Raw genomic sequence first — 25,322 nt, forward strand, 5'->3', positions numbered from 1 at the left:
TCTTCTTTTTCAGCTCGTTGTTGTTGTATTTGCATTTGCGGCGTGAAAGACACAAATTCGATTTGGCTTTGGCTTTTGCCACCATTCAAACGTCGTGCTTCTGTTTCTCGGCTTGCTCCTTTCGCACACACTTTTGCTGCTGTGTGCGTCGACCCCCCCCCCCCCTCCCATCCACCCCCGCCAACAACTACAGCCGTTGGCTCTCGACCGGCACAGTAATCAGATCTGTCAGTAGGGTAGAGTATATCAGTGCGTCGATGCGGCAAATATTAGACAGCGGCGTCGGGTATAACCATGCCTCATTATCTTCTTTCATGTAGCCCCAGAAGAAGATGAAGAAGAAAAAAGAGCTTCGTCGACGAGCGTTTCTACGGCGACTCCAACAAACACACACACACACACACACACACACACACACACACACACACACACACACACAAAAAAGGTCCTACAAGATACACTGTTTGTGGCTCCCCCATCGGCTCTAATAAAAAGAAACAAACTCAAGAGCCAAAAGCATTAATGACTGACATATTATTTTCTTCTTCTTTTTTTTTTTTTGGTTGTTTTTTGTTTTGTTATGTTCAAACACTGACCATTCATTCTCCCTTCCAGCTAATCATCACGATCTTCATCACTGGGGCGTGGTTTTACTGGGCATTGATAGGAAGAAATGGATTCCACCAAAGGAAATCCGGTTAAAACGAAGCAGAGAAGTTAAAATTGTGAAAATAATAACAAATAATCATCGAAATTGAAATACAGATTGGGAAGGAGAGAGGGCGACGCAGTGCTTAATGTCATTATATAGAAATATATGGAGGATAGCATTACATTTTTTTTTTTCTTCTTAAAATCACCGTTCGCGCACACAGTACAACGAAAAAAAAAAAAAAAAATGAATGGGATATAGGATTTAGAGATGAAAAATAAAGGTGTCGAATGTCTTGTTTGTCACGTACTACGTCATGCGAGATGACGATGACACTCGTAATATAGAATATAATATACTTAATAATAGAGTTATAATAATAATGATGATAAAAAAAAAGAAGAATAAGAGTATAGTAGGAAAGGTAAAAGACATTTTTTTCACTTTTGTTTCTTAAAAACAACCTCTCATTGAAAAAAAAAAAAAAAAAAAAAAAAAGAAATCAACTTTTTTTTTTCTTGACATTTTTTTGTTGTCGCCGTTCGGACACATCTAGGTCCTAAAATGTATCGGACGCTCCAATCATTTCAAGTGGCTGGAGACGGAGACGAATTGCCAAAAAGCCAGCGCTGGATGGAATACTGTAATGTAATTACTTGAACGGCCCACAGGCATTTGGCACCCAAATGGGCAGCCCTTTCTGCCCCATTGGTCGACGGACTCCTGTTCCCTCGTTGCATGGCTGCCGGATGCTCACCTGAGCATACACACATATCCAATCGCACACCCCCACATAACGAAATAATCCGATTTCAAGTCATACAGATTTTAAACTTAAACCTTTTTTTTCCTAAAAAATTAGTTTTTTTTTTTTTTTTTTTTGAAGTTTTACCGTTTAGGACGTGAACGGTGACGTCGGCAGGTTGAGCGCCGGGTGGGGCGCAAGTGTAGTTCCCTTTCATGTATCCAAATGAGATCCATCATCATTATTGGACGAGATGTAAAAGAGTGACGTGGGATGTGGAATAATCAAACACAAACATAGTCCAAATGAATTGAATAATAGAAAAAAAAAAAAAAAAAAAAGAGATCTAGAAGACGCGCTTAGAACTAGAATAGAAAAGAAGACGTGGTTACGGGTCATTACCTGCGTCTTGAAGGGTGGCGCGCGTGAGGAGCAATTTGGACGACATTCCGATGGCCGTTCGTTCCGTCTCCAGCGATATCCCGCCGCGCGGAGAATCGAGCGCGACTGCGCTCCGGTCAAAGCGAGACACGCAGTTTCAAACAGATACAATCCGTTAATATGGTATCTATAGTTATTATTTAAAAAAATGTTGAATCACTTACTGGGCTTGGAATCGTGAAACCAAAAGAGAACACGAGGTGGGATAGCTCCTGATCCTTGGATGATGCACGTCAAGCTGATGGTGCTGCCCGTTCGGACGTAAAGTTCAGAGGCTCCGACGATCGACGCTATGGCAGCTGTCAAAACATTGAAAACAAAATAAGAAAATAAGGAAAAACATAGATCAAGACAAAATCGAATCCAATGAGGTGTACATAAATAACTTATTGATGATATTGTCACATATATTTATGTGTAGAACTTTATGTAGAATTCAGGCAAACGAGAGAAAAAAAAAAAGAAAAAGAAAGAAAGACGGGCGGAAGGGAAGAGCATCATTTTTCAGGCTATTGATCAAAGTTTGGCAGGGTAGGTTCGGTCGGTTGCTCAGCTGTTTAGAAACGGGAGCATGGATAAATAGGTGGCGAAACGCAGAGCAAAAAGGAGACGATCAGTCACACAAATCATCGTGGAACGGCGACTGTCATCACGAACGCATCGTCGTGACGTTCTTAATGCCTGCCTCCAACAACTACTTATACAGTACAGGCAATAAGAGAATTAAAGACGAAGCAAATTCAGCCACTTTCCATCCATTTCCTGTTACGTACTGCAACCAGGCGACCACTTAACTCGTTGCCTCTTTCATCTCGACGTTGTCTCGCCCGAGCCACTAGTCGTGTGCGTGTGTCATCAGAGTCGAGTTACGGCCGGCTCAACATTCATCCATCTCACTGAAATGAGACTTGCTAGATAAGCTGCCCGTCAACGTTTGCACAGCATCTCTCTCATCCTCAACCCATCGTCTAACCAACGAAGATGAATTGGCCTCTTACAATGCCAATCGCATTTGCTTTTTCTCCCTAAGAACTTTTCTTCATCGAGACAGCCAAAAACAGCAACCATTTCAAAGTGCAGCTGAAAAAGAATGCTAGTCCGCCATACCACCCTCAAAATATCTTTTTGTCGGGTCCGGTTGCGATTCTTATTCTGTTGCTTTGTCGTCATCAACAAGTCGACCCAACTGCTGGTCCATCAGGAGCGGACGTGAGTGTAAGACGTCGCAAGTTGGCCACGACTTTTGGCCGTTTTCTTTTTTTTTTTTTTTTTTTTTTTTTTGTTTTTCAACAAAATCAACAGAAGCTCGGACTGCAAGCGACTTGCTTATGTTGATGAGGAACTATGTGCACAACGTGGAGGAGAACTTGACGCAACTCGGATGCCCAGCCAAACTGAATTTACCAGCCCTATTTTCATTTGTTTATCTCGCATAAATAAACGACCCACTCGAGCAGAGTTGACACGACCTGCTGCTAAACTTGCTGTGTGATGCGCTCAATTGAGACAGAGAGAGAAAGACAATAGTCTTGAAACAAAACACTTCCGAGTCTTGGAGAAAGAAACAAACAAAAGGCCTATGCGCGATGGTGCTGTAGGGTAGGGGCGTAGGCGGGGGGGGGGGGGGGGGGAGAGGGGAGGAAGCGCAGTTAGACAGTTGTGTCACCGAAAACAAAACAGGGCCGTTAAACAAACCGGGCGGTTCGGAGCACATCCCGCGGATCATTCCGCACGGATTGAGAGCGCCATCATCGCCAGTCGCGAAACCAAAAGTAAACTCGACAACACTTTGAGTACGTTCCTTCCGTCCCTCCCTTCACGTGCGTTTTACATCGCGCGGATGCGTGAGTACAAAAGCCGGTCTGCAAGTTACATCCGCTACGACATAACGCATGGGAATTTTTTTTTTCATTTCTGGAATTCCTTCTATTTTTTTTTTTTTTTTTTTTTTTTCGGTAGATAAAAGTGGGAAAGAAGAGGTGGGGTGAAAGCTGTTTAGTATGCGACTGGTGGCCGTTGGCATGATTTGCGATTAAATCAGATCGCCAACCAGTCAAAAAGCCAAAACGATTTTGGATCCCCATTTGACTTGTTTTCATTTTTTTTTTTTTTTTAAAGGGACGTTTACGTTAGTGAATGTTGTCGGGTCGAGTCTGTCGCCTTCCTTCCCCCCCCCCCCATAAAAAAAGTCAAATAAATAGGTATATATTCTTCTCTTTTGAAAGCCTTTTGTAGGATTGCGAGTGAAAAGAAGAGATCAACAACAATGCGAAATAAAATAAAATAAACAAGAAAGATGTGGCCATACAAGGCCATAGACAACCAACAAAAGATGTATGGCTCTTGTTGATGTAAAACGCACACATGAAAATAAGAATGCCGACATAGAAAAGCTGATTCAATAAACTGAGAAATGAGACTGGTTCCGGCCGTTCCACTGATGTTTTTTTTTGTTTTTTTTTCATGTCAATTTATACAGATCTCTCTTTTTTTTTTTTTTTTTCATTTGCTTATTCCAGTTTTTATTTGAAGAAAAAAAGGCGACGACAGGAAGGAAAGAGTTGCGACAGTTTCTTCCTTATCTGGGACCCTTTTAGATGACACTTCCTGTTTTTTTTTTCTTTCTCTAAAAGTCTTTGACTTATCCTTTTTTATTTTTGTCGGCACACAAACGATGAAATATATGAGTCGTGCATTGCCGAATGGAAGGGCTGTGCCCAACAGACGCGCATTGGGCCATGCCAAGTTCGTGGCAAAACGGAGGCGAGCAAGACAGAAAAGTGGGCACCGACTCTTTCCATCGAATTAGTTGACGACGCACAGACCCCCCTCGAAAACGTCTTTCCCTTGTGTCTTACACAGCACTCCAATGAAAAGCTTCCGTTCTTCACTTCCGCTTTCCCCCCCCCTTTTCTTCTTCCTCCCTCGCCAGTTAAAGTCTCTGTGCTATTGTATGTCTCGTATTCATTTCTCTCTCTCTCTCTCTCTCTCTCTCTCTCCCTTATACAGATTTGACTAATTTGTGCTAATCGACCCGGCTCTTGAATTATTCAACGCACAGTTGTAAAAAAAAAGGGGAAGATACAAAAAGCGTCAACTTTGTTGCGATGATGATTCAAGTCACGATACGTCCAACTTCGGGTTTAGAAAAACATAAAAAAGAACAAAAAAAGGAAAAGATCCTCAAACGTCGGACGAGTTCTTTTCAAGTGAGCTTTTTCTCTGTTTAATTAGAGCGTGGCATCGCCAGTCACGACTACACACACTGACAAGGTGATCAGTTTAACAACGAAGACGGTTCGGCAAAAAAAAAAAAAAAAAAAAAATGTTTGATTACAATCGAATTCCTTTTGAATACGTCGACGTTGCAATCGATGGAAGGACATCAGCTCAGCTTTCTACTTTTCCTTTGCGCAAAAATGAAATTCATCTCGACTCGACTCGATGAAAGAGAATTGAGAAAAGAAGAAGTGCGAACAATGTGGAGAAGGAAAGAGGGAGAAACCAAATATGGCAAGCCACACATGGAGACGGCCCTCGTGTCCATTCCGTGTGCCGTACCGTATTTACTTAACTTGCAAAAGATCTTGGCAAAAGCTTCATCTTATTTCCTTCTTCTGTTTCATCCCTCTCTCCTCTCTCTCCTCTCTCGTTCATCTTTCGCCGTTCGCCTCTCGACATCAAACTATCGATTCGCTCTCTCTCGCATTCTTTTGTTTCCTTTCTCTCTCCGTCTCCGGGCTGTTCTCCGCTTTTGTGCGTGTCTCTCTCTCTCTCTCTCTCACTCTGTATAGAGTAACAGGCTCTTTCTCTCTCCTCGATCTCGAACACACAATGCTTCAACGTGCACAGGTCTCAGGCTCGTCAAACAACAGCCAAATGCCACGTCTACTATCGAGTCGTGCTTGCCAGGCGATCAATGTCTTATGCGCTTTTCCGCGTGATTATTTCCGTATTCAGTGCTTTTTCCTCTTTGCCGTGCACTCCATTCGAACAAGACGGGCACGAAACTCCGCCTCTCTTTACACGTTTCTATTGCGCTATTGTTACACACTTTTCGGCTGCGAGCAAACACGCTTTGAAAGGCGCAACAAAAAAGAACACGCACAGGCGCGACATCGGCAAGTTCAAAAAAAAAAAAAAAAAAAAAAATCCCCCCCCCCCTCTCCCCCAAAAAAAAGAGAAAAAAAAAAAAGAAAATGAAACAAAGTTTGAATTCTTGAAGAAGAGCGGCGAGGAAAGAGCACAAAGCTGTTCTTTGACTCACCTCATTGGATGGTGGAAGCGGCAGACTAAACCTACATCGATTCGCCAACTTATATTGGCTGCCCCCTTTTTTACGCTTCATCGACTGCTTTTCATTCAAATTTCTTTGAAACTTCTTCCTGCTGGCCAGCATTTTCAACGCGGTACGCACAAGACAATATTATCAAAGTTGCCAGCACAGGAAAAGAGCGGCGGAAAAAAAAAAACATCGTTTCCTTTAACGAACTCTCATAAAACAAGCGAGTAAAAAAAAAAAAGAAAAAAAGAAAAAAAAAAAAGGGAAACGTTTCTAAAACAAAAAATGAAACACAAACGGTGAACAACCTGTGAAAAGTGCATCGACTCGATCAAAGTGCCTTCGTCTCTTTTTTTTTTTTACCTCCATTCAATTTTCACATCCTACGAGATCGATTTTTTTTTCTCACGAAAACGACGAGCTCATCAACTTTCCTTAGCAACTTGAGAAAAGTTTGCGCAAACAGTTGCTGACAAAAAAAAAAAATTGTAATATAGAAAAAAAAAAAGAAAAAGCACAGCAATAATAAAAAAAAAAAAAAAAGGAGGATGTAAAGAAAGGAAGGAAAAAGGGGAGCATGAAGGATCGGAAAAAAAAAAAGGGGGAAAGGAGAGAGCAGCCGAGGACGACGACAACGCCAACGAATCGCTGGAAAAGATTCGCTCCAGCAGTGTTTTATTGGACAACTATTGTTGTTTTATTGCAACTTGATCGTCTTTGATGGGTCGTCGTCCTTCTTCCTCTTCTGCCCTCTCCTTTTCTTTTCTGGCAAAAGCCGTGCACAAGACGCACATCCTCGCCAATTCGCAAACATCGAAATGAACTCACAAAAACGCAAATAATGAAAAGCGAGATGAAAAACGAAATGAAAATGCCTTGTCTATAACTGATGGCGAAAGAGTCAATTAAGCTGACAGCAGCTATGAATCGTCATCATGTCATCCGTCTGAACGGACTCGCCGGACTTGTGGTGTTTGCTTTAAAAAAAAAAACAAAAAAAAAACAAAAAAAAAAAGGACCCCGATTTTCATCCGGTCTGCACGCCACAACTAACACGGCCATTTCATTTCCATTTGCTCATCTGTTGGCCCAGTCCAACTCGCATGGAAAATGAGTCCCATGTTCCGGCATTGTCTTGACAGATGGCACGCCGGCTCTCGTGAAAATGACTGGGGCGCGGTACACGCGTACGGGTTATCTGTAGACAAACACCCACCGCCCACAGAGAAAACCAACGAGTTTGTCTAACAGCCGCTTTTTTTTTTTAGCCTATCGTGCACCATCAACTCTTTCGTTTCATTTTTGTTTTCTCTTTCTCCCCTCCAGCCAACCATTATTGCAGCACAACACTGCGGCTTCTAATTTCCCCCTCCGGTCAGTTGGGTAGTTAATGACGCACTTGAATAGACGCTAGGTCTTTCCTTCCTTCCTTTCTTCGTCTTCTTTTCAAAACACACACAGTCCACGCATACAGGCAAAGACGCACAGCGCTACAGTGCGGCGGAGGAAACTGACAGGCAGGACAAGCACGAAAGAAGAAAAAAAAAAAAAAAAAGGGAAAAGAAAACGGAAACAGTCAGACCAGTCTGTTCGATATACGTATACGATCAATGAACCGCTGATGTCAACCCCCCGTCCCACATACACACACAAAAAAAATAAAAATAATAAAGAGAGACGGGACAAGGATCCAAAACGACAAGACTAGGGGGGGGGGGGGTTTAGTAACGCTCCTGATGGATCCCAACAGTTCGGAGAGGGGGGGGTGGGGTACACGCCACATCCGTCCAGTTTCCATTGAAAACGATTCGACCGAATCGGAAGGCCAACTAATAGATAAGACATGCCTTTCACCAAAAACTCACGTTCTCCACATCTCTGCAAATCCTGCCCTCCTTTTTATTTTCGTTTTTTCTTCTTCTTCTTCTTCTTCTTTTTTTTTTTTTTTTTTTTTTTGCCCTATTCCACTTTTCTCGCAATCACCAGGAAGGATAACGCGTACACATGGTGTTGGGAATAGCTGTCGAGCGTTGGCAATCGTTCACACCCATATCGATCGCATAATCTTCTTCCGCTAATGATGGCTCACACTTACATAGTGTCTAGCAGAGGCTTTTGATTTTTTTGTTTTGTTTTGTTTTGTTTTGCAAGTAATTGAATTCGCCATCATGTCTCGCACGGTTTTTTGTTTTTGTTTTTGTTTTGTTTTTACTGCGTCGTTGACCCAGATAGAAAAATGTTATCTCCATCTTCCTACATCTTCCTCGTCCGGCCAATTATGTGGCAATAATGTCACAAACTGTGCGGCATTGGCACAGTTTATACGTGTTGACGTCGTCGATACCACACACACACACACAAAAACACGACCAGAAAGGAAAACGAAAAAGAAATGTGTCGACGACGCGAATGAGATTGACAGTGCGGCTACGAATAAACTTGACGATAAATCAATCGACGGTACGTCTAGTCGAAATGGGACGAAGGAAAGAAAAACAAAAATAATAATGTCGAGTTGGAGGGCGGCGGAAGAGACGCACACGCTATCAACTTTTACGTGCCATTGTGGTCCCCTCGTTCCGTTTTGTTTTTACGCGAACTGGAACAAGTTGTTGCATTTTTAAGACGCTCAGTATGCGCACTAGGAGAGACACACCGACACACACACAAAAAAAAGGGGGCAGTGAATTATTCAGATGACCATCTGATTAATTCACGTACGCAATGATATATCAGACGATAACACAAACAAAAAGTAGATGTCCGTGACTGAACTTACCTTCAACGTGAACAGTGACAGGCCAATTGATTTTGGGTTCCGTGTTGACTTGACATTCGTATAAGCCCTGTGATTCGTCCAAACCGCCAAGAACAACAGCAGCAGCAGCACCGGGACATGAAAAAAGAAAGGAAAGAAAGAAAAAAAAAAACAATGATGTATATAAATTTGTCTATGGCAAAAGAAAGGGGAGGAATAGATTAAGTAAATGGGGAAACTAAAAGTATATTATGGGAAACATCAGGCGATTTCAATCATTCGTGACACCGACTCGAGGCACAGTGGCATGTGCGTGTAACCTTAAAAAAAAATGTATATATATCCTATAATATATAAAAGAAGACGATAGAAAAAAAAAAAAAAAAATAATAATAATAATAAAATAAAAATAGAAAATAAACTTACGGAATCTTTGGTTTGGGCTTCAGCAATTTGCAGTTCCCAATCGGTCAGAGTTTCGTCGGCCGATGCCGTGATCCGGTTGTCGCTCGTGTGGCTTACTCCGCCCGACGCCAAAATGGCCAAGTCCGACTGTCGCACCCACGAGACCTGAAATACACAACAACAAATAGACATTTGATAAAAGCGAAAAGCAATAAAAAAAAACAAAAAAACCATTTTTCACAAATCTTTTTCCTTTTTAATCGAGCTGGAAAGAAAAAATGTCACGTTAAATACGTTGGAGCGTGAGGCACATTTCCAAAATGCAGACGCAAACGGATAAGTGAACGAGAGGCAATGCGGATGTCTGCTTTGCCTCATCAACACTTTTCTTTCTTTTTCTTTTCGCGTTCGAATATTCGTACACACGGAAAGAGAAAAGAGTGGAAAAACTCGGCTAAGAAAAAAAAAAAAATCCTTCCTTTCGCAATGATATGCTTTTGATGATGAAAGCGTATCCCACGATCATCAGCATCAAAAGAGATTTCGGGTGACGACCCATCTGTATGGTGGTCCAACCTCCTCGTACCGCCAACCGCCAACCCCCTTCCCCCCTCCCAACCATCCCAAAGTCTTTTCATCTCTTTTCACGGCACACGACTTAGCAGATATATATATATATTTATATATATATAGGCCTATATATGTAGTGTGCATAGTTGACGTCTTGTTAATACATCGACTGTGCCAGCAGCTCTTTCTGCTATTCTCTTGCACACGCATCAGCTCTTTTTTTTTTTTTTTCTTGGTGAGCAACACGGACAAAGACGATCGAGCACGGCCAAAGATACTCGACAACACGACAGCGAAATGAAAGGAGAAAAGAGGGAGGGGGGGGGGGCTAGCCCGAGATGATCATCTGGCGCTATGACATCATCGTGAGATAAAGCCGTAATTGAAGTTGAGCACTAATACAGTGTACTTTGAGAAGACAGAGATGGAGGGCTGTTCAATTCTTCTACTCCCGGCTGATGGATGGCTCCCACAGATGGATTGGCCAGAGTCACACAGACACGTAAACAAGCCGAGCTTTAGTGACGTGTTAGGCGGTCGGGCCGTTGTCCCGAAACGTATTTTTGTGCAAATACTACTAACGCAGTTTACGGGCATCGATCGAGTGACGCGTGTGGCCTTCGACTTGCTTGTCCATTAGAGACAAGGAACGCGCACCCACCTACACACACACACACACGTCGACAATAAGATAGTTGGAGGGAAAGACGAGATGGCAGAGAGTATCACTCACTGCCGGGCATACGTGTGTGTGTGTTTGCCGCACAGGAAGGACGAAAAGGATGGCATGTCCGTCAGGAGGATTGAAAGTTAAGAGAAAGAGGCGGGCACACGAAATCGGCGGAGGTACGACGTGTGTATAGGTAAACGGACGATCCATCAGGGCCCCGGTTGAGTGGCGATTCGCTTCCGCTCATTGAATAGACTTTTGCCGTTTCTGCTTACAACGTATAAACCTTTTCTTACGACCAAGCGGAGTCAGAGGGTAGAAAACGGTGATTTGGATCTTCTCCAAACACAAGCGAATCATCACAAAGCGGATCGTGCTGGTGGGGCGAGTCTAAACCACCACCACCACCACAACTCAGAAACGGGTGATGATAATTAAGCGTGTTGTTGACATGTCTCATCCCTTTCTCGATTCAAACTATGCGAAATCAGATGGCTTATCCGTCCCAGTTGTCAGTCAATCAACAGTCACGCCGATTGCTTCTATCCGCAACAAACAAACAGACACAGACACAGACGCACGATACTAATGCAATCGCTCACAGTCAAATCGGCCCACAGTTCATTAACGCTAATAATTTGACGAAATAAGCGTAGCATAAAATAACGTACCACTCGATCACCGAGATCCATGACCCGGCATTGAAGCAAGACGGTCTGGCCGGCCAAGACGCTGATATTGGTGGGAAATTCCGGCTCGAAAAACGGGCCGTAGATGACAGGCGGGAGAGGAGGCGGGATGTGTTGGAATCGCGGCGAAAGCGACAACGTCGGCCACACCAAGCCGTCGCCATCGTCGTCTTCGTCATCTTCGATGAAATGACTGGCGCCGCCATTGTGTCTGCTACTGGATGCTGAATCGCGAATTTCCATAGCGCCATGGCAAAGTCCTGTTCAAAAAAAAAAAAAAAATAAATAAATAAATAAAAAAGTACCAAATATTGAACAATCACCGAGTCTAAACAAACAAACACACACAAGACACAGAGAGAAAGGGGACGAGCGTGCATCGAATTGTGCATCTTTTCTATGCCAATGTACATAACTTTTGCTTTCGGAACGATTCGCGCAAATCTAACATTTGCTCACACACACACACACACACACAGATACAGACAACACGAGTTTAGCATGTGAATTTGCCAACTCTATATGGGCAAAACAAACACACACACACAGAGCCGACAAGCAATTCTATTTGTTGGTGACTTTCCCATTTTTTTCGACTTTTCTTCAAGTCTTATCCGCTGCCAGTGACAAGTTGGCGTGTCTGACGTAATTGAATACATAGCAGAAAACGCGCTCTGTCACCTAACCCACCCCCTCTCCCTCACTCCCACAGAGCTTGAAGAATAAAATAAAAAAATTTATGCTATGCTTCGTCTTCGTTGTTGTCTATTTGCTTCAGTGCGTTTTATTAAGTAAGACGAAATGTGGGGAGTGGAACGCCATCAACGACACACGCGAAAAAATATCAGAAAAATGGCGTCAAAAGAGAGCACCAAAGTTTCTTCTGTTTGTTTTTTTTTTCCTTTCTCGTGACGACAGCCGGCTCAAGCAAGTACGTGACAACGATGAAATATACGAACGATCGTTCGACCCCAAACGACCGACTAGAAACACCCATTTCAAGTTTATTCCAATGACAGGGAGGATACGTTTGACGTCTTTTTATTCTGTCTCTTTCCTCCCCATCCAGGCTGTACGTGCTGTTGCCTTTGTGTTTGTATCTTTCCCCACTTCTCACCTTGCCAACACGGAGCAGCGAAAGGTACCAACAAGATAAAAACGAAACAAAAACGAGGGTGAAATGAGCTTTCAAACATGAACGTTTTTGGACTCCTCTTCATTGATTGCGATAGTAAGAAGAACACTATCTCAAAGCTGCTGACGTCTTTTTTCAACAAAACATAAACGCAAGAGAAAAAGCCGAACGTCATGGATGCACACGGCGATCAAAACTTAAGCACGAACGCGTGGCTCAATGTGGGCGTTCAAAAATCCTTTGAAAAAATCGGCTACGGAAATAAGAGGCCGTGAAGATTAAGACGCATCAAAGAGGTCGGAAGAGAGAAAAACTCATCAAGCAAAAAGGCAATGGGCAATAAGGAAAAGAGGTAAAAACTTTGACTCGTCCCTCAGCTCTTTCTGTTCTCTTCGTCCCTCAACTGCTTCGATGTTGTTTCTCTAGACGCCTATGTTGCCGTATTCTTTGACTATCTACTACACAGACTCATCCACGGGGCATTGCGTAACACGAAATTACATTCGCTCTTGTATTTATCGCTCTGCTGGCGGTGTTGGCCTATTTTTTTTTTTTTTTTTTGCCGCTTTCCTATCAGAACCGACTCGCCTTGCATCATCATCATCATCATCATCTCTTTTTTCTTTTCTTTTTTTTTTATTTGGCAAACTAAAGAGCAAAAGAAAGGCAAGGAGATGTGGAGCAACCCCCATGCGATTTGTGCGTGTTCCCTCGTGAGTCTCTCCCGGTATTGCAAACTTCCATTCCAACGGCCTACCAAAAGATATGATGGCAACTCAGGGATAGATCGTCAACCTGTCAGCCCGCTGTCATAAAAAAGAAACCCAAAACAAATCAAAGAGTAGAAAGAAGCGTCGAATGCATAAAATGCAAAGTTTCGGCAAACACATATCGCGTGAAAAGTAAAAAATAAAAAAAAAAATAAAAAATTAAAAGCAATGGTATGAAAAGTTTGGTGACGTTGGAAACTGCAAGAATCACGAAGAACACAAAAAAAAAAAAAAAAAAAAAAAAAGTCCCCGGTGGCGAATTCATAAACAGCTCATATGCGCACAAATTCTGTCTCTGTCGCACGCCAAAGTAAAAAGAAAACGAGAGATTATTCAATCTTGTCGACATGCTTTTAAAAATCTCGGGACAAGACAGATACTTATAAAGTTGTCTAACTCTTTGCAAGCCTACTCTCATTTCGTTTCGGCATGAGCCGTGAAATTGTAGAAACTCAGAAGTGAAGCGACTCCACTACTCGGTGACATTTCTTTCTCGCACATCCCCCACCCCCCCGTACTCTTTACCCGAGGCTGTTCCGAGCTGTGGAAAATGTCACGCAACACCCACTGGTGACACGTCGTTAAGAAAGAAAGAAAAGAAAGAAAGAAAGAAAGAAAAAAAAAAAACATGCTTGCCGTATGCCTGAAAATTGTCTCATTATCGTTATTCATTTCATCAACAACGGCATCCCATTAAGACATTTACGTTGGCAATTCGTCATCAATCATTTGGCAATGTCCGGCCCCTCGCCCCTCTCTCTAAAAAAAAAAAAAAAAAAAGCTCTCTGACGCATGAACTGTTTTGACAAGATGTTCTCTCTCGCGTTTCCAAGACAACGTCATTGGATCGAATTTGTGTGTCTTGCCGTGCTCGTCTTATGCGATTATGTTCAAGGAAAAAGTTGAAGTTTCGAAACGCATGACATACAATACGAAATCATTGAGCTCGGCTTTTAGTTTCATGGCTTACACGAGGACAGAAAGTCAGGAGAAACTTGCCGTGATCAATGATGAATGCAACCTCATTTAGATCAATGATTCTTTGGGGGCCAATCAACAGGACACGGTCCCGGTGCGTACACAAGTTGAGAACTTTTCAATCTTATCGGTCCGTCGCACCCAAAAATAAGGCTCCTTTCATTATGCAATTCCATCAGTTTTGTTTGTTTTTTTCCTTTCGGGCCGACTCGTTTTCGAGTTGGTGAAATGAGTTGAGGAGTTTGGTCGTGAGCTAGTGAATAAACAAAAGGTAGCCAACTTCTGAACGAATATTGGTCTTGTCAAACGTAGACAAAATAACCCAAAAAAATATGTGGCCTTAAAAAAAAAACATCATGGAAAGTAAATAAGATGCTGACTATACATGGATCGTTATTCCACTCATTGAGCGACAACAGATGCTGCTGGCCAGATGAAGAGTGTAGGCATATACGTAGATACACACAGGCACAGAGAGAAACGCCCTTATCAAAGTTAAACAGTCGCACGGTTGTCCGGTTTCTCTTACATATATATTTTTTTGCCCGTCAGTGGGATCGCCCATTTCAACCAAGCAAAACCGGAACATTCCCCCCGCCCCATAGGAATTATTCCTTTTTTTTTTTTTTTTTCTTTTCTTCCTCCACCGGAGCCCATATCCGAAAGGTCTTTTATATTGTTGTTTTGTTGAAAAAAAGGAAAGGGGAGACGCAAAGAAAATTGTGTGGATGATGGTAGAAAGATGACGGTGAATCAGTCTCATGTCAACGGGACGATGAGTTTAGTTGTTGTTAATAAAGAACATCCAACGTCGTCTCCGGGAGCATTGTATGGCGACTCTTATCATTTCCCGACGGACGACAGCTCCACTGCTTCTGTTCAGAAAGACCTCTTTGATTTAGCAGAGGCAAGAGAGCAGCAGAGATGAGACTCACGCACGACCACACAATCCCCCCCCCCCCTTTTCTATTGTGTCTTTCCTTAAAAAAAAAAAAAAAAAAAAATAAGGGGGGGGGGGGAACAAATTCTGACGTACGGAATGGGTAATGAAAGCCAGATTTGTATCCGCAAACCCCAATCGTAGCGTCCATGCGTGCCATTCGCAAATGTCCACCCAAGACAAACTGATAAGGACAAAAAAAAAAAAAAAAAAAAAAAAAAAAAATGAAACTATCAAATAGAAATAAAAAGGAAATCTTTTACTTTATCGATAAAAAGAAACGATCATCAGCTGTTTTTCCGGTGTTGGCTACGTTAGGCTTTAAAGAAAAAGAAAAAAAAAAGGGGGTTGGGGGTGGGCTATAGCCATGCGATGGAGACTGGTCTTTTTGGGGTTGAGTGGGGCTAGAGTGTAATCCTCTTAACCTCGTTGATTTGACTGTAGGGTATCAACGCACGAAAGGAGCGTTTCGTTTTTGTTTTGTTTTTCGAGGCGATAGTTTTATTACAAAGTTAACGAATAGTTGACTCATGTTATTTTCCCATTGTTAGCAAAAGAAGGGCAAGACACGCAGCCCTAACTTGGCATTCTTTTCATTATTCGTGCGCTCCGACAATAAGAGCAGAGGAAACATAGATGTAGAGTTATTGACACGCAACTCTTCTCGTTCCGCATACGCTCTCAAACTATATAAAGACCATTATAAAAAAAAAAATAAGAAAGTAAACTCGGGTCGAATAAGATGAAGAGAAAGGGGTATCATTCACGCAATGTCCCGCCAACGACCACTTCAAACGGGTGCCAGCCGTGTGACGATGAAAGCCGGAGGAACAAACAAGGGGAATATCGGCGAGGACGAGACACTGTGATTGCCGTAATCTAGAGGCTAAATGAGCAACCACGCGAGAATTGCAGACAAGCAAAAAAGTGGGCCGCAAATCATCAATTGAATGCTGGTCGAGTTTGAGTGGAAAAAGATCGATGGCTGGTGGTAGACAAGTACGCTACCTACATCCGCAACGATCCTTCACGCAAACAAAAAGGCGATCGAAACGAAAAGCAAAAGGCGGAAAGCAAGAGAAAAAGAGGAGGAAAATACAAATCAGTTGGAAGCCGTATCTGATGTGTGGTACGACTTCCTTTCTGCGTTTGAATAAATCATTTATACGAAAAGAGGGCGACAAAAAGCAAATCCACGAAAGAAAAAGAGCTGCAAATCCTTGCCTGTGCCATTCGGGCAACCCTCTATAGGGTGGGGCATGTCATTGGAACCTTTCTCCTTGTTTAGAGAGGCTGAAAAAAAAAAAAAAAAAGCTGGCGCGTGTCGATGTGCTGTAGCACCGCATCTCATGAATCGTCAATGGAAAAAGAACAAAAATAACAAAAAAAAAAAAATTACTATTACGAGAGACTGGATCGATCCTCTCTCTCGTCAATTCGTATCGGTCAGCTTCTCTTTTTACCACCCATCCATCCTTCCGGATAAGATAGCACGTTTCCAGCGACGCCCTCCTACACATGCACTGCACGCACATCCACTTGGAGCGCACCGTGTCACGACGTCCCGTGTTTTTCCTTGGCCTGTTTAAATTGTTATGCAAGTCCGACTACGAAAACAAAAAAAGGCAAAATCGACGCGATTCTACTAGAACATTCATACGGAAACATTTCGCCTAGCCTTGAACTTCGCAACAAGCTGCGACAGCTTGACATTCGGCTTTTGCCGTTTCGATCGATATGGCTATATCACGCGGAATATGCAAATGCATATTGTGTTCACGGTCTTGATTTCGACAGACAATCTTCTCTATTTTGACGACAGACTGGATGACCTTGCTATAGTACGTCCATTTATCTGCGACCGGACATGTTCCGGCAATGGATAACCATGGCAATCAGCTTTTACCGATGGCAACCATGTTATTGCGTAACGTGATTGGAACGTGCAGGCAACGAATTGTCACGACGAATATTGCACACCGTTCTATAAATAACATTTTTTCCACCTCCGTTTCGTGCATCTACTCGCTTGTTCTTCGTCACTCCCTTCTCGCAGTGCAAATTTTGCCAGGATACCACCCCCTCCCCCCCCCCATCGTAAGTCCCTTCTTGTGTCGACAGCATTTTATAAACAAATAGAGAATAGAATTTCCGAGAAATGATTTTCCATCCTGTTTCAATATCGGGGCGATTTAAACAAGCGCCGAGCGGACGTTTCTATTTTTAAATTTTTATTATTGATCTATTTATCTAGTGTCCATTGACGGAGAGTTTGTGTTCGACATGTCCCTGTCATCGTCTCTAAACACATCCAGCTGTTTGTTGAACGGCGCTCGCATACGTGCTGACATACACCACAAAAACAAACACATCAAGGCCTGTAAAGCTCACAGGGCGACGCTAATGCCCCTAAAAAAACAAAAAAAACGAGAGAAAAAGAGAAGAGTTCTCCAACGAGAGAAGAGAGGGAATAAAAGCAGCGAGTACTGCGACGTTAATCGGCTCATCTCGGCGAGAAATTCGGTGCCATCGTAACGATGCTGATTCAGTCGAATGCTTATTCACAATCAATACGCCCTGCTGCCTTTGCAATCCAACAGACGAAAGGTTTTTTTTTTGGCTTGGACTGGATGAGCTATTCATCGTCTCGTGAATTTCCCACATTGATTTCACCGCCGCCGGTGCCACTATTACAACTGATGAAAAAGGATATTAACAATTCGGATTCTCCAGTCCTTTACACTGTCCCACTTTTTACGGTGACGAGCAAAAGAGAACACACACACAAAAAAAAACAAGCCATCCTACACAAACAAGACGAACGTATTGATTGCTTTTGATTATTAGTTTGAAAATTGAAAAAAAAACAAAAAAAAAACAGCTAGCGAGCACTAAATAGCTGGAAAAAAAAAATAAGAGAAAAAAACAAAACAAGACGAAGAAATTGAAAGGTTCTGATTCGATTGTCGTGGCGAGAGTGGAGTTGGTATAGCATTCCTCATCCAGCTATCACGTCATCCAGAACGGCGTCCTCCAACTGATGCGTCTAGTTTCCTCTCATAATGAGAAAACTTGACAGTTTAATAGCAAAGAAGAATAGAACGGCGACTATTCCTGCTCGCCGAACACACTAGGCAGCTATTTAAATCAATTCCTATTGTTTTTACCTTCATCGGTCAAAAAGTTTCAAACTCCCCTCTCACCCTCTTCAATTGAAACGTGGGCCCTGCGATAGTATTCAAATCAAAGCGCAGAAAACGCAGTTGACCAAAACTTTCGAAATGAAGCGAGTCAACTTTTGCGACGTTCAGTGTTCGTCTTTAAAAAAAAAAGCTTGGCTAAACCATCAAGTGCCGCTAGAATCTATATAAAAGGCAGTCGTTGTAGATGTAAGGCAGCAATAAACTCGCGGGGATCGTGTGGCAATCCTAACAAGGCTACTAGAGATTCTGCTTGAGCCAAAGATTCTCTGATGAACCCAACGACGTTGCAACAACTATCCCGCGAAGAAAGAAAAAAAAAAAAAAAGAAAATATAAAAATAAATAAGAAAAAAGAGGAGCACGCCATAAAAAGATGGCTTATTTCATCCACAAGAAACATCCAGTTAGATAACAAAGACGGCGCTAGAGAAAAGCTCAGCTTTAAAAGGAAACATTTTTTTTTGGGGAGGGGGGTATTTTACTGTGTGTCTACGCGATCAGATTCGGTGAATCCCTGCCAATAATCCAATTTCCTTAAAACAGGTTTTTGCAAAGCGCCACCGTTGATCTTTGGTAACCGAAAAAAAAAAAAAAAACAAACAAAAACAGCTTTCCTTTCTGTCGAGTGATGCACAATAGGTTCGCTAGATCCAAGACGATTGGTTTTAATCCGTCAATTGCACGAGTAGAGAAAAGAGAAAATGTTTGATTGAAAGCGGACGGGAAGCCGACAGGTGCTGCTTACTGCTGTCGACCCAAACGGCGGAAGGAACGTCGAAAGAAGCTTTAATAAAGCCGACTTAGCTCATACTATTGAATACCAATACATCAATAAAACATTAAGGAAAAGCAGAACACTTGAAAATGGGGGGGAAAAAAAAAGGTGTTTTGATGTACGAATGAACGAGTTTTGCCGCCCCCCCCCCCCCCACCTTGCCGTGTACAGAATTACTTGTATTGCAGCATTAATCAGCCTAGCGCCCTGTTCGTGTGGGCTGCGCCCGATACCGTGTGGGACTAACGGCGCATAAAATAGGACGTAAGAACATAGTAATGCAAAGTGTGTTTCTTTTCTTTTTGTGCCTCTCTCTGCATAGCGAAATGAGAAAGAACTCGAAAAAAAGCGAATAACACAAGCTCTTACGAAAGCCTACTCAACTGGTAGAGTGCGTGGAATAAAGTATGAAAAAGGAAAGTGGGGAGAAAGAAAAAAAAAAAAAAAAAAGAAGTAGGAATTAAAAGACTAAAAACGGAAGCACAAGGAGAGTCTGGATTGCAAGCGGGAAAAGGGATGATGGAGATGGTTCTGTCGGTCGTAAATTTCTGTCTAGAACCCGTGGGCGATATTGCAATAGATGAAGAAGTAGAAGAAGAGATCAAATGAAATCCCCTTCGCATAAGAAGGTCGGAAGGGAAATGCTTAAAAGAAGCCCACGAAGAAGGGGAGAAAAAAAAGAAAATATATAATGCCGGTTAACAAGGAAAAGAAAAAAAAAAAAGGAAATAAGAATGGTGAGCTTACGGGATCCTAGAGCGAGCATGAGAAACAGCAGAAGGAAACACGCCACACTGGACAAACGTTTGCCATAAGGTCGTCGTGTTCGCCCACAGCACCGACTCATCCACTCGTTCGCATTCTGTCCGTCCATTGAACGGCCGGCTAAAGAACAATAATTAACCGCGGAAACCGGAATGAAAGGCAACTTCTTCATCGGTCGTTCATCATGTCTTGATCCAATAACATCACGCACAACAACCTCCTTTGTTTACTATTATTTCGTTCTTCTTCTTCTTCTTCTTCTTGAAATAAAACTCGTTCAGCGAATGATAAAAAAAAAATAAAAACAAACGATAGAAACAACTGGTCAGGGGTGGGGGGGAGCAGAATCGTGACTGGAAAGTGTTGAAGAAAACAAGCAAGGGAATAAACGTGTCAGTCGATCTGACAAGAGTGATTCAACGACTGCTGGTGTGGCCCAACTGTGCGCTGGGCAAAAAAGGCAGCATGACTTGGGCAAACCCCTGCAAAGTTTACACAGACGCGCGCGCGCAATAAAGTGGGCCATCCTCTTCGTCGCCAGATCATCACCTTTTTGGCCGTCAATTTTTTCCCAATAGTGTACAGCTATCTCTACCCCTCCCCCCTTATTTTTTTTTTTTTTTTTTTTTTTTATTTCCAAGACACTCTCTAACCATCTATCCAAAGACGGCCATTGAGAATGGGCCAAACTGTCGTCCATAATAATGTTTTTCTTTTCGTTCTTTTTTTCAAAGTAAAAGAGAAGGGAAAAAAAAAAATAAAAAAAAAGAGGGGTTGTGATTATGGACGTAAAAATCGATGAGAAAGACAGTTATACGGGGCATTCGCCATCAACAGTTCCGCTGGACTTTCGTGTATCGATGACCCCCAACTCGCGATGCATTCCGACAGAAAATAAAAATGGATGGCCATAATCATGAAAATTTTCAGATACACTTCTTCTTCGACGTCTTCTATTTTTATGATTATTTCTTTATTTAGTGTCAGTGATCTTTGTTACTATTGATTCGATTCTATTCGACGCCCGTCCAACGAAAGGCTTTAGGGGAAGAAAAAAAGACATTCAAATAAAAACAAAAATGCCGAGAAAAATAGTCCCATTTCAACGGAGATGGGGAATAAAAAGAAAAAGGATTTCACATCGAGTCGGCAGACGACGTTTCAGACGTTGCGTCGTCCGTTCTGCACCCCGGATTCCATTCCACCCATCGGCGTTGTGGATTGGGGAACAATGCATGACGTGACATCAAAAAGCAGAATCTGTTTCCCAGCAAGTCAAATATAACAAAAAAGGAAAAAAAAAAAAAAATAACAACGATATTCTAGACCGCACATCTGGTCACAAATTTTTGTTGCCATTCAACCTTTTGTGACTTTTGAAACAAATGTACGAATCACTGGCGCATCCGATTCCATAGTTGATGTTTCAAAAGAACGAACTAATGCTGTGCATATGGTATCCCAGACGACAAGGGTACGCAGCGTTTTTCGAATAAAGAAGACGCTCGCTGGATTACCAAAATGTACGCATGAAGGCGCGCACAACATTCCAATGATGGTTCAACCAAGTGCGCACATACAACATGGAAATTTGACATGGACATGTCGAAAGATACACTGCCGCTACAGCCGCTGCCTCCAGCAGGTTTACATTTGTGTTCCTCGCTCTAAAGATTCGTTTTAGTTGACGAAACTCAAGAGGCGTATAGTCAATTAACTTACGCCGTCTGTTGGCAATCAGCCAAAATTGCTAGTTAACCCAATCAAAAGGTCACCCTATCCCAGACACTTTGCGAACATTTGAAAATGGCCAACAAAATGTTTTTAAACAAAGAAAACGAAAAACAGATGCGCAAAGAAAAAAAAAAAAAAAAAAAGATAATTTGAAAAAGACAAGAAAAAAAAAATGGCGCCAGCTTTGTGCCATTTCCTTTTCAATTACGATATATTCCAGTGCATAGGAATGGATTTGATTTCGAATGACGTGCCCAACACACGGCCAAAGAGAGGGGGGACGCACGGAGTTGATGAGAAAGGCAATCGAGATTTGTTGAGTCGTGTCACGTACGACAGGTCCCATCAAGCCGGTCGTCACTCCCGCAAAAAAAAAAAAAAAATAAATAAATAAAAAGAACGGCCGCACATGCGGACGTAGGTGCATCACAAAAAGCGAGTCCAGTATATTACGCAATATATAGCGTACGACAACGACGAACCTTTTTCGGCGTAACCCGTACGCCGTCGACATCATCTCGTGATGACTTGCTGGTAAATAAGGGCGAAACTGAGATGGGAACATTACACAGGAACGAGATTTTTCCTCCATCCCACCCTATCACTGCTATTGCAAATGCAATACATTGGTGGATATACACAGTATTCGCATCGTAAATGAGAGCGAGAGAGGCAGAAAGTGATGGAAGTTGTGCTCCGCCCAGCGTGGATCAAAGGTTTGTATATTTGAGAGTTTCTCAAACAGCGGCATTGGCAAACTTCCGTCCGTCCAATCATTCCATGCGACCTACTCTACTGTACGTACTACATCCAATTTACTTCCTCTTGTACACTTTGCTGCTCATTTCTTTCTTTTTTTTTTTTTTTTTTTTTTTTGCCCTCCCCCTTTCGACATTGATAGTGCCCACACAATTTTTTTAAGTAGTATGACAGCTGCCATTTTTCGTTTGGGATTTCGCTCTTCGTGCATGACCACCACCAATGATGATATGCGCAAATTTTGTTCGCTGCTGCAGTTGGCGGCCCTCCCCTCTCAACCTGGTCACGACCGAAGGAGCACAAAGATTCTAGAAATGCGCGCACTTTGTGTGCTTCCTCTGGGGCATGAACGTTCCAGCACAGCGACAGATCATCATCGGCTTCGCGCAAACCGGATTCCCTCGACAGCCAAGGAAGAAGGAAGAAAAAAAAAACACAATTTTTCTTGGGATTTTTCGTCTTTGACGAATACCAGTGAACGGAAAAATAGAGGGAGCTCATATCTAATTGAATCACTTCGTGTCAGCTGACATTTTGTGTGTAAATAAGCTGCAGCTTTCCCCGCAGAAGCTCTACTACTAAAATTTGGAACCGCCATTTCCATGGACAAAAAAAAAAAAAAAAAAAAAAAAAGAGAAAAAAAAAAAACTCTTGCGGGTTGACGAGACGTGGCGTGTCTTTCGAACATGAGGTCCATTCTTGATTTATTCACTTTAGCATCGATTCTTTTAGAGACCCAACCCCGATGTTCGATCGCGCTTTTTGTACACACGGTCGACTCTTTAGACACTGGTGACAGGCACTCAGCCCGACCAACAAGAGGAATCTTGTTAGTACAAGGATTTCCGCTTCTGGCCCACCGACCCTCCTTCCCATACATCCGCACAGGCTGGTCTTAATGCGCCATATCCATTAACATCAATGTGTAACATTTCGCTTTATCCCACCAAATGATACGTCAACTTTGCCGACAACGAATCTTATTGACTAAACCGATTACGTTCATTGTAGTCCGCCATTTTTCTTCAAGGTTCTTAACATTTGTTTCCCTCCATATAGTTGCATCCATATTGCAAGTACTCGAGCACAACCAGCAAAGACACACGCAAAAAAAAAAAAAAAAAAAAAAAAAAACAGGAGAGACGGGCGATATATATACTCTGGATGATGATATAGCGTCTTTGCCCACGAGAATCTATGCCTTGTTTTCTTTGCCCTTTCCTCCGAGCTAGCCTTGTGAACGGTGCTCGAGTTTCTTATCCGCGTGTAGACATAGATAAAGAAAGAACAAGCAATTTCGTCGACGTAGGAGGGGAAAGACACCGAGGAAAAGAGACAGGAGCTTTGCCTCGATGAGTGCACAGTCAATAACTAACTTCTCAAACACAGCGCGACGAGCTATACGCACAACGAGTCGAATGAAGACAATTTTATTGGCAAACAATCTGATAGCGACGGCAATAGATGCGTATACGATGGGCTACAAGTGTGTTACCCGAGTGTCTGACGACTAACGCAGTCGATTCAAAGTCGTGTCGAATCAAGTTTGATATTCGCATTTCTGGGGAAAAACCAGCGGAGCATGACGCTGGCTCTCGCACTTTTAATGATTGTGTCGGAAACAATTGGTAAAATCGAACATCTAAACAAGAAACGAGAGAAACCAGAGAAAAAGACAAAGTGCTCTGTTCCGTCAAGAAAATTCAATTGCTATAAAGAGTTTGCTTTATAGTGTTTATCCAAGGCCAATAACGTAGCGATCGGGATTGAAATCATCAATTTGGCTCTCCAATGACAGACTTCATTTGGTCCCTTCGCTTCGTTGCTGCGTTTGATCTTGACATTACTGCGTGGCTATATATAAGCTCTTGAATAACGATCTGCAACAGACGAGCACTAGAGCAATGCGACCTTCACTAGCCTTTGCTTTTCATTTAAAAGCTCTCGATGTAACCTTCTATTCCACTTTTTTTCGTTTTCCTATATTCTTTGCAGATGACATAAGCCAAGACCTGATCTGTGTTTACAATTCTTTTGTTTGTTCGAGCCCACAAAACCTAGCCAAAATTACATAAAATGAATAATGAAGTGAAATCAATCAATCCTACCTTAATGAGATTTCAGGACAATCACAAGGCAGATTTTGAATTCACAGTGGCAGCCAGGGCAGCAGACGCTGAGATCCTGCATCAACAAACAAAAAGATAAAAAATTAAGGTCCAGGCAACCCAATGTTGATATTCTGGGGATGACTAAAAAACCCTATAGGCCAAAGGCTACTGCGAGTGGCACAGTATCTCTCACAAGTTGAGCACAATGTCTACTAATAAACTAGAGCACAAACTAAAGAAAATAAGTTATGGTCTTGACTTCATTGATTGATGATAATGAGGAAGGCATGTCCGTATGTTTTACTTCTCTTTTTTTTTCCCGCCAAGTCATAACTCTAGAAAGTTACATGACACTGATTCCCTTTTAGCCTTTGCAAAGTTATTACAGGGATATCTTGCTTCAATTTGGGAAACCCCAAAAGACATTAATGTCATCCAATACCATAAATCATGTGAAAGGCATTTAAGGTACTGCTAATCCTATAAGCAATTCTATGTCCATACCTTTTGGGGCAAGAGCACATGGTCCTTGAAAGCAACTCTTTCCTGCAATTCCACATGCACGTAGCTCAGCACACTGAGCACAAATGATGGCAGAATTTCAAATCTCAATCCAAAATTCCATACACCTGGCGATTATGCAGAGCAAAGAATAAGGGCAATTAGAAATTGAAGCGCGTTCTTGCTCAACAACCATGAAAATAATTAAATCATCAAGAATTTTAGAAGTTTATCATTTTCAAGAGTTTTTGCAATTTTGCTTCTCTTTCGATTCAACTTGCAGTTTCATGCACATATTATTGCATTTTATTTTGCTGCATTGAACGTTAACTACTTAACTGAGAATTGCAATACTGAAACGACAACGACATGTTTGTTTACAGTCATTAACCATGTAATTGCCTTCCGGTTACATGGTCAATATACATAACACGAAATTG

At 42.3% G+C, this 25,322-nt stretch overlaps 1 protein-coding gene across 2 annotated transcripts; it reads right to left on the minus strand.

Annotated features, from left to right (window-relative positions):
- Positions 1-519: 519 nt before the first annotated feature.
- Positions 520-24,902, minus strand: LOC130686845 (zwei Ig domain protein zig-8-like). 2 transcript variants are annotated; one of them, XM_059497636.1, is made up of 9 exons: positions 24,886-24,902; positions 24,379-24,454; positions 11,195-11,472; positions 9,305-9,448; positions 8,900-8,966; positions 2,003-2,137; positions 1,800-1,904; positions 1,545-1,607; positions 520-1,409 (listed from the first exon to the last, which is right to left on the minus strand). In XM_059497636.1, exons 3-9 carry the CDS (start codon positions 11,453-11,455, stop codon positions 1,240-1,242), a joined length of 945 nt encoding a protein of 314 aa, XP_059353619.1. In that variant the 5' UTR covers positions 11,456-11,472; positions 24,379-24,454; positions 24,886-24,902; the 3' UTR covers positions 520-1,239. The 2 variants fall into 2 exon arrangements, with proteins under 2 accessions (XP_059353619.1, XP_057365995.1); XM_057510012.1 differs by lacking the exons at positions 24,379-24,454; positions 24,886-24,902 and adding an exon at positions 19,760-20,182.
- Between the last annotated feature and the right edge of the window lie 420 nt (positions 24,903-25,322).

This window comes from Daphnia carinata, chromosome 2, assembly GCF_022539665.2.
Source record: "Daphnia carinata strain CSIRO-1 chromosome 2, CSIRO_AGI_Dcar_HiC_V3, whole genome shotgun sequence".
NCBI lineage: Eukaryota > Metazoa > Arthropoda > Branchiopoda > Diplostraca > Daphniidae > Daphnia > Daphnia carinata.